At 53.5% G+C, this 12,428-nt stretch overlaps 1 protein-coding gene across 3 annotated transcripts; it reads left to right on the forward strand.

The window, feature by feature from the left end:
- On the forward strand, positions 1–6,742 carry LOC133283174 (sperm-associated antigen 4 protein-like). 3 transcript variants are annotated; one of them, XM_061479693.1, is made up of 10 exons: positions 1–110; positions 360–444; positions 1,162–1,229; positions 2,087–2,127; positions 2,927–3,023; positions 3,537–3,621; positions 4,162–4,274; positions 4,826–4,993; positions 5,376–5,465; positions 6,258–6,741. In XM_061479693.1, the coding sequence occupies exons 4-10, from the start codon at positions 2,120–2,122 to the stop codon at positions 6,381–6,383; spliced, it is 687 nt and encodes a 228-aa protein (XP_061335677.1). In that variant the 5' UTR covers positions 1–110; positions 360–444; positions 1,162–1,229; positions 2,087–2,119; the 3' UTR covers positions 6,384–6,741. The 3 variants fall into 3 exon arrangements, with proteins under 3 accessions (XP_061335677.1, XP_061335676.1, XP_061335678.1); XM_061479692.1 differs by lacking the exon at positions 1–110 and having other exon boundaries at positions 176–444; XM_061479694.1 differs by lacking the exons at positions 1–110; positions 5,376–5,465 and having other exon boundaries at positions 176–444; positions 6,258–6,742.
- The last annotated feature ends 5,686 nt before the right edge of the window (positions 6,743–12,428 follow it).

A 12,428-nucleotide genomic window follows, 5' to 3' on the forward strand; every position in this document is an offset into this window, starting at 1 on the left:
CAGGAGCCTTTTCACAGAGGTGGAGCTGGTGAAACGCCTTCCTCAGTCCACTCCCAGCTCATCCTCTCCAGGGCCACCAAAGCGTCATGACAAGGCCACTGCACTTGCAAGTAAGCTCAGCACTGGCTCTTGCTGCAAAGTCCTTGGGGTGAACTCCGAGCGCTGCACTGTGCCAGAAGTCTGGCAAAATGTCACAAGTGGCTGGAGAAATGCAGGCTGCTCTGCTCTTCACCCCAGAGAGGTGGTGCCTAGGCCTCGGTGCTTGCCTCCCTGCAGGGAGCCAAAACGCTCTTGGCTGAGCATCCTGGAGAAGAGACCTCAAGACAGAGGCCTAACTTTTCCCTGGTTTCTTTGCCCAGGGACGGTCTTCAGCCTTGTTTGCCATGCGGCAGGTACCCTTGCATCCCTGTGGAGATACCTGCTGATCGTGTGCATCTTCACTGTGTACGTACTACCTGTTTCTGCTGTTGGGCTTTTGGGGAGGCGGTAGCCTCATGCTGCAGGGGTCAGGGTGCAGGGAGGGAGCGGGTGAGAATTGGGCTGTGCTGCCGGCTGTGCTTCGAGCAATGGGGACTGCTGCTGCCGCCGCCAGCTTCTTCCTGTTCCTCCGCTGCAGGCTGCATCTTTGCTGTCAAGCAGAGATGGGGAAAGGAGTATGTATGTACTCCGTGTTTCTGTGTTGGACACGGGGAGAAAGGAGATGTCTGAGGGCCAGTGCAAGCAAAGGGGAGAGCAAGGGGTGTTCCTCAGCCAGCTCCCCACTCTCACAAGCACTGCTCATGTTGTGGCCGTTCTCAGGGAGAGCCAAGAGTAAAGCCACTGGGCAGTCTCCCTGCCACACATTCACCAGAGGCCCAGACTTTGGTCATGGTAGGACAACCTGCTGTGTAGCCAGACGCAGGGGTGCGGAGGCGGAAGTCCTGATTTGCTCAACCTCTTTACTTTCGGGGAGTAGTGAGTCCTGGAGTTCTTCTTTGGGGGAAGAGCTGCTGGCAGTTTTGAAAGGTGTGGACAGAAAGTGCCCCTCCTGGGCTCTTCCCTGGCAGCTGGCTGTCAGCAGCAGGCTTCCAAAACAGTGGCTTTCGTGCCTGGAAGTGGTAATCCAGCTGGTTTGCTCGAAACCTGGCTCATTGACAGACATAGGACACCCTCCTTTTTCAGGCAAAAGATGGCCGTGCACAAGAAGAGGTTCTTGAGATTCATTGTCTTCTTGCTTCCAGTGGTTCTTGGTGAGTCTGTGTGAGCAACCATTTGAGAGTAACAGCCTGGTTGTGCTGGGTGCCAGCTTTTCTTTTTGGCCCATATGTGTGGAAACTCGCATTGTCCAAGTGCTTCTGGTGTGCATCCTTGACAAGGACTTGCTTTTCAGCTAGCAGTAAGACTGGTAGCCTCCCAGCCATGCTGCTGCACTGGCCACAGGACCAAAGGGCTTGCTTAGTCTGCAAGCCTGCGAGAGAAGGGAGCATGTATTTCCAAGCCTGAACTGGGGGATACCCAGAGGGGCTGTGCAGGGTGACTGATGCCCCTCCTGATACCTCTCCTGGCTGATGTAGCCTGGTCTCAGGGCTCACAGGAGCAGTAAGGGGAAATGGGAAAGAGCTCTGGGTCACCGAGCACACCTGAAGCTCATGGCTACACAATGCCCTGAAGCCTGTGGTGATGGTTTCCAGTCAGAGGCACGTCCTGTCTCTGCACCCTGTGTTCCCCACCTCCTCAGCTTAGCTGCTGCCCCATCCACAAGGCAACCAGGAGGAGACCATGGTGCTTCAGGGACCACTAGCAACCCAGGTCAAGTGACTGTCTCTTGGTGATGTGAATTGCAGCTGGTGTTTACTGTGGGACCTCACTGCCAGCGTGGACAATGCAGGCAAAGGCACAGAGAGAGGTTGGTGGACCCTCTGGGACAGGCAGCTCCTGCAAGGGAGCATTGCTGACAGTGGCTGGCTAAATCGTGGGCTTTTCTGTGTCCACACAGAGTGAGCCAAAGAAGCAGTGGCTTTTGCCGGGGCTTCCTAGGGAAGCCTCTCCTGGGAAGCCCCAGCAGCTCTGGTGGTGGATACTCTAACAGAGAGTTTTTCCCTTTCAGGCTCTGACACGGGCAGCCGCAGCAGAAACAAAGATGCTGAGGTAAGAGATGTTTCCTGAGCTGGAATTGGACCTATGCAAACAGCATCAGCCAACCTGTCATGGTTTAAGCCCAGCCCGTAACTCAGAACCACACAGCCGCTCGCTCACTCCCCCTCTTCTCTGTCCCCCTGCTCCCCGAGGGATGGGGAGGAGAATCAAGAGAATGTAACTCCCGCGGGTTGAGACAAGAACGCTCCAGTAACTAAGGTGTAGCACAAACCACTGCTGCTACCACCAGTAATAATAATGATAAAGGGAATAACAAGGGAAGAGAATACAACCGCTCCCCACCGGCTAATGGTTCCCAGCCCGACCAGAGCCGTGATCTAGCCCTTCCGGGTAACTGCCCCGTTTATATACTGGGCATGACGTGCTGTGGTATGGAATACCTCTTTGGCTAGTTTGGGTGCAGCGTCCTCTCTCTGCTTCCTCCCAGCTTCCCCTCCTCCCTGGCAAAGCATGAGACTCAGAATGTCCTTGGTCAGAGTAAACATTACTGAGCACCAACTAAAACCAGCGGTGTTATCAGCGCTGTTCCCAGGCTGAAAGTCAAAACCACAGTGCTGCACCAGCTACTGAGAAGGAGAAAAATTCCTGCTACGGCTGAACCCAGGACAACCTCGTGCTACCTGCACCCATTTTTCTAACAGCCACGGCTCCTGTACTTCCCTCTGGCCATTGCCTTTCTTTCAGCGTGGGGAGCAAGGGAAGCATTCACAAACCAGAAAGCCCTGTGTCTCTGCTCCTTGCAGAGGGAATGGGCTGCTCTCTGACAACATCTGCTTTCCTGTTCCTGCAGGAATTTGCACACCTTGTTGACAGAGCAGACCCAAAAGTTGCAGCTTCTGCTGGAGGAGGTGGCTCAGCTGAAGGTGGAGATAAGCCGTTTGAAGAAGGTAACCCTGCATTTTGGAGAAGAAGGCTTGGCTGGGCAGAAGCCCTGAGGAAGCACTACCTGGGATTAGTAGTGGGCTCAGCCTGCTGAGCGCAGCAAGCCAGCTTGTGCCAGGGTATTGCTGGGTGAGCTTTGGCACTGCCCAGGCCCTTCTCTGGGCCCAGGTTAACTGGTGCTTCAGGCAGTAGGAATCTTCCAGCATTCTTCCCTTGGCACGGGCACCTTTGGCTGCTCTGGCTGGGCCCTGAGCAGCAGGGAGACCCAGGCCCACTCCCATGGCCAGCCTTTGTGGACATGGCCTGAGCATGGAAGGTGGGAACAAGGGAGTGAGGACCCCATGGTCGTGGCCACATATACTGTGCTTGTGGCTCACGTCAGCTGCAGTCTCTCAGCTTACTGGACAAGGCTTGCCTTGTGTTTCTGACACTGACCCTCTGCCTTTCTGGGTGCTGGTAGCCATGCTGAACTGACTGCTGACGTGCTCATTTTCTGTGCTTGTTTGTGTGTTTCCCAGGAGAGGCAGGAGGTGAACCAGGCAGCCCTGGAGTTGGCTTCGGAAGTCTACATCAGAAGATCTGACTGGGCCCTGAAAAGTTCTGGTATGGACACAGCAGCCCATTCTCCTTGCCATGCACTTGTCTGTAGCACTCCCCAAAGGAGGATGTCCTCCAGGTGCTGCTCTCCTAAGCAGGGGAGCTGAAAGCAGGGGAGCTTCATGAGGTCCGAGAGCATGTCTGTGGCAGTGGCTCTCTTGGATTCCCTCCTGGTCCCGCTTCTGCGCTGGTGCCTCTGGCACTGCCCCCCCCACATTCCAGGGCTGACGGAGGGGCTCTCTTCCTCATCAATGCATTTGGAAAGAGCACGGATGGGTCATCCTTTATTGCCCACACAGCAAGCCCTCAGCTTTGGTCTGCCCTCATTCACCAGCACCCTCAGGCCTTCTACTTGTGGCGCTGAGAGGAGCAGACACCAGGCATATGGGTGCTGTCATCCTGCGCAGCTAGGCACCCCTACCAGCATGGAGATGAGGAGAGGACTGACAGACGTGGAGCTGTCCAGCAGCATCAGAAAGGGCGTCTGAGCACAGGGTCCTCCTACTCGGTGGCCTCGTGCAGTCACCTGCTCTCCCTTCCTTACAGGTGCCACCATTGACATGCAGAGAACTTCAAAGACCTATGACTGCAAAGAGAATTGGGGCTGCAGGGTTTTATGGTTCTTCCACACTCCCAACCCTCCTGATACGATTTTGGAGGTATTGTAGCAGAAACCACCAGTGCATGTTTCCTTCCTGAGAAGCTGGGGACTGACCTTGGGCATTGTCCTCTCAGTCCAGTGGTAATGCTCAAGCCCACAGTGCTGATCTGTTGCCTGAAGCCAAAGCTTGGACTCAGGGCTGGCCTCGATAGAAAGCAGTGGCTCCCCTCAGGAGGGGAACAGAGCTCAACTGCAGCATCTTGCCCACAGTCCTCAGTCACAGCCGGGTGAACGACTTTCTCCCTGGTGACCTCATTTCCATACTCAGCCCTAGCAGTTCCTTTCTGGGGTGGGAGGCAGGGGGTCCTCTGCAGAGCCACTGGGCAGAGAGCTGTGTCTGTAAGGGCCTGACTAGGTTGGCTTAGTAACAGGTATTCTCCTCTTTTCATAATACTGAGAGGCTGCTGCTTGTGTCTCATTTTCAAGCCTCATTTTCAAGATGGACTAGACCCCCCAGACACACCAGCACCTGTGCTTCAGGCTACATGAGCAGCTGTGTTGAACTGAACATGGGCTCACGTTTCATTAACTCTCACATTCTGATTGCAGCCGGATATTTCCCCAGGAAACTGCTGGCCATTACAAGGGCACCAGGGCCAGGTGGTCATCAGGTTGCCAGCACGAGTCCATCTGACTGCTGTCAGTGTGCAGCACACCTACAAAGAGGTCTCTCCATCTGGGACCGTCACCAGTGCCCCCCGAGACATCGCTGTCTTTGTAAGTCTCTGCTGGGTGCTTCTGGCTGGCACGTGGCCCTGGGGCAAAGCCGTGACTGGAACTTGCTTGCTTTGTGCAAGCTTTGTGCAAGCAAGTCCTTGGAGATTTGTGTCCTGCTTTCTCCTAAGCCCTGCAGTGCACTTGCAGGATACTTCAGGGGCTCTAGGGGTTCCATCCCTCTCAAGACTCATTCTGGTGAGAGCACCTCAGGGCTCTTGAATAAAACACAAGGTGGAGACAGTGCTTAACTACTGCTAGAGCCCCAGGAGAGGCTCAGTAGGTAACAGCCCATGCAGTATATGCTGATCCAGCACATACAAACATCCTCTTTGCCGGGACAAGTCTGAGCTTCTCTCCTTCCTCCTTGTGCTTTTCCCTTGAGGGATTGAATGCAGACAGAGAAGAGGAAACTCTCCTTGGGATGTTCGTGTACAACGTGGCAAAAGAGGCTATTCAAACCTTCCCTCTGAAGGTACAGTCTGTGCATGAAGGCAAGATGCCCAGAGAAAACCAGCAGTGCCTGCAAGTCCGTGGCAGGAAGAGCGTGAATGCTCTCTCCCCTGGCGCAGGGGCCCAGACCACTGCCGAGGAGGCCTGGTGGAGCTGGGAGGACTGAGTAGCATGCCGTGGGGGTAGCAGCAACAGGTTTGCAAGGGCAGGGTTGCTCCTGTGGGAGCTTAAGTCCTGAGAGACCCCTGGCTGCAGCTGCTGCCTTCAGCAGAGCCAGCTGCACACATGGCCTCTCCACCAAAGCAACATCTTTGTGCCAGGAGAAATAGGGATACCTGGTGGGGAAAGCTGCCGGACAGCATTGTCGCTCCACCCTTTGGCCTGCTGACAGGCTGGACAGTGTCCTTTCCTCCCAGCACAACACGTCCCTTTTCTCCTGGTGCCCTCACACCTGCCAGGAGGAAGGCAGGCAGAGAGCATGGCGGGAGCTTAATGGACTTTCACACCAACTGTCTCACGCATAGGAGGACCTCCCCAGCCTCTCTGTCAGCACACAGCAAGCTGCAGAGGGAAGGGGGCAAAGGGAAGGGAGGCGCAGTCCCCAGCAGGCCAGGTTCCAGAGGGTGTCTTCTCCCTTCCCGTGCCTCCAGTCTCTGCAGGAGCCCTGGTACCAGCAGTGAGCCTCAGATGCCTACAGCCACTCCTACCCACTTTTGGAAGCTTGTTCCTGAGCAGGAGCAGGGCAGGCAGGGGGAGAAACGTCAATTGCACCGTCACACTTAACACCTCAGTTTTCTTGTCACTCTCTTCACAGAACACACACAGAGCCTTTGCGCACATCAAACTTATTGTGAAGAGCAACTGGGGAAACACGGCCTACACCTGCATTTATCGAGTGCAGGTTCATGGAAAGATGGAAGAACAAGAAAACCTCAGCTGAAACCAGACAAGAAAAAGAACACAAGTAAAAAAGAGAAATGGGGGAGGAGGAATAAATGGTTTGTCAGATCAGAGTGGTGTAGAGGATCTGTCTCTAAAGTAAGGTGTGCAGGAAGGTCCATTGGGGGATGGGTAGCAGCACCCGCTGACAGGGCTACAGGGCAGCCTGCAGGCAGCGGATGTGGGTCACCCACAATCCTTGGGACAGCTCCTTGGGGCTGCCAGGGGCTTGTGAGCTTCCTCTTTTAATTTCCCAGTAGCGGGGCTGGAGAAGCATTGGATTCCCCAGTGCACCATCAAAGGGGTGTGTGTGATGCCTGCCTTCTCCCGGGGGTGGTTTCAGGGGTGTGCAGCCAGCTGTGCAGCCAGGGGTACCGCGGGTTGTCATTCCAAGTAGGGTCCCTGCACCCCAGGGGCTGCGAGTTGGAGCAGCCTGGGTGAAGTCATCTCCCTGCTGAAAGAGCCAGCGCAGGGCAGCTGAGACCAAAGCTGATGGACAGGTGAGATCTTCTGAAAAGCTCTTTGATATCTCGTGTGAATTTCATTTGACACAACAGCCCCATATGCGCTCCTGCCGTGTTCCTCTTTCCTTACTGCTGGAGGGCAGGACTGGCTCTGCCAGAGCCCCGGCAGAGCCCGCTCCTTCCAGGGACACCCTCAGCCTGCACCAACCAGAGCTCATGGAAGGGACCTGCCAAAAGTCTTCCTGAAACCAGAGAAGAGGCAGTTTCAGGGTGCTCAGTGAGAAATGCATCAGGTTTCCCCCAGAGAATTCTCCCCTAAATTGTCACTGTCCTTTCCCTTTTGGAAAGCCCCCCATAACAGGCTCAAGCAAATGTCCAGTGGCAGCTCCGTCACCCACTTCCTCCTCCTGCCATTTGCAGGCACATGGGAGCTGCAGCTCTTGGATGTCTGACTCTTCCTCGGCATCTACCTGACTGTACTCCTGGGCAACGAACTCCTCATCACCACCACAGCCTGCAACCAGTGCCTTCACACCCCATGGACTTCTTCCTCCTCGACCTCCCCCTGCTGGACCTGTGCTCCATGTCCACCGCTGTCACTAAAGCCATTGCCAGGTCCCTCTGGAACACCAGGGCCACCTTCTTCCTGGGATGTGCTGCCCAGGTCTTTTTCTTTCTCTCCTCAAACACACACGAGTTTTATCTTCTCACCATCACGCCCTACAACCACTATGTGTCCATCTGCCAGCCCCTGCATGACGGGACCCTCCTGGGCAGCACAGCTTTTGTGTCCACAATGGCAGCAGCTGACTGGGCCAGAGGGTTCCCCAGTTCTCGGCTGCACACTGTGGGACTTTGTCACTTCCCTCTGCTAAGGCAATGCCCAAAGGACCAAAGCTGGTGGAGCAGAGTGGGTTCCTGTCCCCACTCTGCCTGTTCTGGGACAGTTCTGCCACTGTCCAGAAGCTCTGGGAGAGCTTGGGAGCCCTTCCCTGAGGCCATGTATGAGGAGATCGGTTACAGCTCAGCATGGAAGAAGCAGGCAAGGTTCAGTTGCCCATGTTCAGTGGCTCCCCTCCATGGGGCACATCTGCCAGGCTTTTCCCCCTTACTCCCTGTCCTGGGTTCAGCAGTAGCAGTCATTTTTCTCCTTCTTGGTAGCTGGTGCAGTGCTGTGTTTTGACTTTCGGCCTGGGAACAGAGCTGATAGCGATGTTTTGGTTTGGCCAAGGACTTTGTGAGCCTCATGCTCTGCCAGGGAGGAGGGGAAGCCAGGAGGATGCAGAGACAGGACACCTGACCCAAACTGACCAAAGAGGTATTCCATACCACAGCACGTCATGCCCAGGATGTAACTGGGAGTTAGCCGGAAGGGCTGGGACTGCAGGGTGGGAGGAGGTATGGGTCAGTGCTTGGTCGGGCCTGCGGGGTGAGTTATCGGTCGGCTGGTGGTGAGGTGATGTATTCTCTTCCCTTGTTATTTCCTTTATCGTTGTTATTGGTGGTAGCAGCAGTGATCTGTGTTATACCTTAGTTACTAAACTGTTCTTATCTCAAGCCGTGGGAGTTGCATTCTTTTCGATTCTCCTCTCTGTCCCTCCGGGAGTAGGGGGAGAGCAAGAAGGGGGGGCAAGTGAGTGAACAAGCTGTCTGACTGGGTTTAAACCACGACACTCCCCCACCCATGGCTGACCCCCTGCGCTGGGGTCTGCGGGGAGAGCAGCAAGGTCCTGGGCCCAAGAGTGGAGCTTCATCTCACCAGTTCTTCCTGTCCAAGCCAGGGACAGCCCCTGTCTGTGTGCTCCTGCCTGCTGCGTGACACCTGAGGGTTGAGGGAAGGTCCTGTCCCAGGGCAGCTCTGGGAGACCCGTTGAGACAGGGCTTGTCCCAGGGGAGCAGGGCGAGTCCTGAGCCCTCCTCCCACTCAGCCTTTTCTCTGTGGGTCCCCCCAGCAGCGAGCACAAGCTTCGTCACCAGAGCACATCCCATAACATCACAAGGTTCCTATTCAAAGAGGTCCCCGACTTCCAAGATTCTAGGAGTCTTTCAGACTGTAATTTGCGATTCTCTCTCCTTAACTGTTGGTGTTCCGGGGGACTTGTCTGTGGCATTTAACCCATGGCAAAGGTCATGCAGAGCATCTGCGCTTCTGGCTACACCCTTCAGAGAAGCCACCTGTGTGCACTGCAAAGGGGAGTGTTGAGATGGGCTGTGTCCTTGGCGAAACCCCTGTTCCTGCGGGACACACAGCCCTGCCTGGGAGAGAGCATGTAGAGAAGGGCTGTGCTGCATTCACAGGGCAGTGTTTAGCTCCACTCAAGTGACATGATGCTCTCAGAGCTCTCTGCCTTGCTCACGCTGCTCCTCTCCCTTCGTCCTCACCTTGCTGGGTTTTGGCTGCGGCACAGACATGGAATGAAGACAGACAGTCATCCTCAGCCATGCACACCCCCTCGCACTGCAGCTGAAGGCAAGAGACCAGCTCTTTGGGAGTGTTTTTTATTAGACTCATATTGGAAGTAGTAGAGGAGCCATGCAGAGGGAATGTCGGAGGCCAAAAGAGAGAGCAGGTATTCCAAAACTGAATACAAGAGACTGTATAAAGTGTCAGTGTTCAAATGTCTCCTTCATTCATCTTTTAGAAAAAGAAGAGGCTACTTTATATTAAAACACGGCTCACTGTTGCTCTGTGGGAAGGCATATTGACCTTTGCAGGAATACGAATGACTTGCCAGCATGTAAAAAAAATCAAGCCATTTCTAGAACTGCTCACTGTAGTTTTATTTATGTCAGAAATTCCCAAATTACCCACTTCCAGGGTAACTGCAAGACATACCTCCTCTCTGGATTTTAAAGAGAAGTCTGCTGAGGACAAGGCCTGCTGCATGCAGTATGTTTTGGAACGAGGTTTTGGTTTTCCTCTACTTTTTGTTATGGAAGCTGCTGCTCTTTAGCAACAGCCCTGCTGAATTATTCACCCTAGGGACTGGTGGTGAAAACACAAACCTAACTGGAGATCCTCCAGCTCTCTGGTTCTACTACAGTGCTCAGAAATAACCAAAAGACAGGGTCTACAGCAACAAGAAGAAGAAAAAACTGATAAATTAATCCCTCTGGGTAGCCTAAATAAGTGTATAGCAGCATCCTTTAACAGCATGGTACAAGACCTCCCACTGGAGAAGATACATGCTCTCTATGAGCCGTTGGCTGAGCAGAGGAATTCCAGCAAAGCATGTTTTGTCAGTTTGGGGGCATCAGTAAGATGTAGCTTCTGTTTTCTTCACGCTCAAAAGTCCAGTCTGTGAACCTGTGCCACAAGCTACACACAGCATCATATCTAGAAGACATGTACCTTCCATTTGGAACATCTGGATTTCTCCTTTAGAATTAAAAAAAAAGTTATCTCTTTTGCTGGAGAAAGTGTTGTGTGGGGGTATTTTTTGAAAGACTGCAAAGCACCTCAAACCAAAACAGCAATTGTCACTTACAGGAGTTAACCCTGCAAGCTGTGTGCACTCTGAAGTGCCCAAAGGAAGGCTATTGGCTTTATCCTAGCCCAATTTCAGCATAAAGTACCAGAGCTCAGGGAAGGGACCTGCCAAAAGTCTTCCTGAAACCAGAGAAGAGGCAGTTTCAGGGTGCTCTGTGAGAAATGCATCAGGTTTCACCCAGAGAATTCTCCCCTAAATTATTACAATTTCTGTTATTGTTGGTATTATTTATATTATCACTGTATTTTACTTGCTTTCAATTATTAAACTGTTCTTATCTCCACGTACAGGTTTTCTATTCTTCCGATTCCCGTCACCGTCCCACCAGGGGATGGGCGAGCGGCTGCCTGGTGCTGAGTTACCAGCTGGATTTAAACCAGGACAGAGGGACGCTCCAGTTTGCCCTCATCTGCCCTTACCTGGGGCACACGGTGTGTGGGAAGGGAATCTCCTTTACACAGACACCACAGGAGCCCACACTCCCTCAGCCACTCTGCTCACTGTGGTGATGCAGCCAGAGAGGATCCAGGCATGCGGCCGCTGGCAGAGGAGAGGGGCCACAGACATAGGCACACAGAGCGCAGCTTTGCTGAACGGGTTTATTGATCATGAGAGGGAAATGGCCCAGGGCTCCCCAGGGCTCAGGTGGGGTCCTCCAGGGATGACCACCTCCTCATGCCGCTGGAGGGGGACACGATAAGGATGTCACCACCACTTCCGGTCCTGAAAAACAGATCCCAAAATGAAACAGTCGCCCATGGTGTCTGCTGGCACATGAGAGGGGCCTTGTTCCCAGTGTCTCTCTCTGCAGAGACCTGGGGAAGGAGAAGGGAATTGGAGACCCCAGTAAGCCTAGGATAGGGCTTGGCTCTTGTGAGATCCATAGGGCACCCAGAATCCCTTACAACAGGATGCCTTGAAACCTCCCGGAGCCCTGCCCAGCCCTCACGGTGATCCTGGGGGTCTGCATGGTACCAGAGCCCTTGCCTGTCCGGCACGGTGATCCTCTGCGTCTGCAACGTCCTCTTGCAAGTAATAGAGGAGCCAACAAGGAGAGGTGCCATGTTTTATCTTGTACTCACCAAGGAGCGGCTGGTTGGGAAAGGGATACTCCAGGGCAGCCTTGGCTGTAGCAATCACGAGATGGTTGAGTTTGAGATCCTCAGGACAGTAAGAAGGGTATACAGCAAGCTCACTGCCCTGGGCTTCACGAAAGCAGACTTTGGCCTCTTCTGGAACCTGCTTAGTAAGGTTCCACAGGATAAAGCCCTGAAGGGCAGGAGGGCCCAAGACTGCTGGTCTATATTCAACGATCAACCGGCTTGAGGAAAGGGATGCTTGTATCCTGACCTACAAACTCAGGAGTGTTGTGTAAGGACTAGAAGGAAATGTGGCAGGAAGGCCAGGAGACCTCCATGGGTGGATAAGAAACAGCTGAGAAAACTTAGAAGGAAAAAAGAAGCTTATAAAAGGTGGAAGCAAGGACAGGCAGCCTGTGCAGAATACAGGGACATCGTCCGGGAAGCTAGGGACCAGGTTAGGAAAGCTAAGGCCCAGTTAGAATTAAATCTGGCAAGGGATGTGAAAGATAACGCGAAGGGCTTCTATAGGTATGGAGCAAACAAAACACAGACTAGGGATAATGTAGGCCCTCTCCAGAAACTATCAGAAGAACTGGCTACCCTGGATTTCGAGAAGGCTGAGGTTTGCAATGACTTCTTTGCCTCAGTCTCCACCAGCAAGTGCTCTGACCACGCTGCCCAAGTCTTGGAAGGCAGACACAGGGACTGTGAGAATGAAGACCTTAGGCCCACTGTAGGAGAGGATCAGGTTCAAGATCATCTTAAGAACCTGAACGTGCGCAAGCCCATGGAACCTGATGAAATCAGGACAGAGCCTTGGGCGATATGATCTAGGGTGAGGTGTCCCTGCCCATGGCAGGGGGGGGGAACTAGATGATCTTCAGGTCCTTTCCGTAACTATTCTATGATTCAATGATTTTATGATTTGTACTGGACTACACATAAGAAACCTCTGTCTTATATAAGACTCTGTCTTATATAAAAGACATGATAGCAGAGTGTTCTGGGG

The sequence above is a fragment of the Pezoporus flaviventris genome, unplaced genomic scaffold (genome assembly GCF_033815535.1).
Source record: "Pezoporus flaviventris isolate CSIRO_AGI_PZ_B2104156 unplaced genomic scaffold, CSIRO_AGI_Pfla_v1 ptg000154l, whole genome shotgun sequence".
Taxonomy (NCBI): domain Eukaryota; kingdom Metazoa; phylum Chordata; class Aves; order Psittaciformes; family Psittacidae; genus Pezoporus; species Pezoporus flaviventris.

Bases quoted from the DNA above. Each gene is read 5' to 3' on its own strand.
- LOC133283174 (XM_061479693.1), top strand. The intron at 4,275-4,825 runs GTATTGTAGCAG...TTCTGATTGCAG, and splicing joins CTCCTGATACGATTTTGGAG to CCGGATATTTCCCCAGGAAA. The intron at 4,994-5,375 runs GTAAGTCTCTGC...TTTTCCCTTGAG, and splicing joins CCCGAGACATCGCTGTCTTT to GGATTGAATGCAGACAGAGA.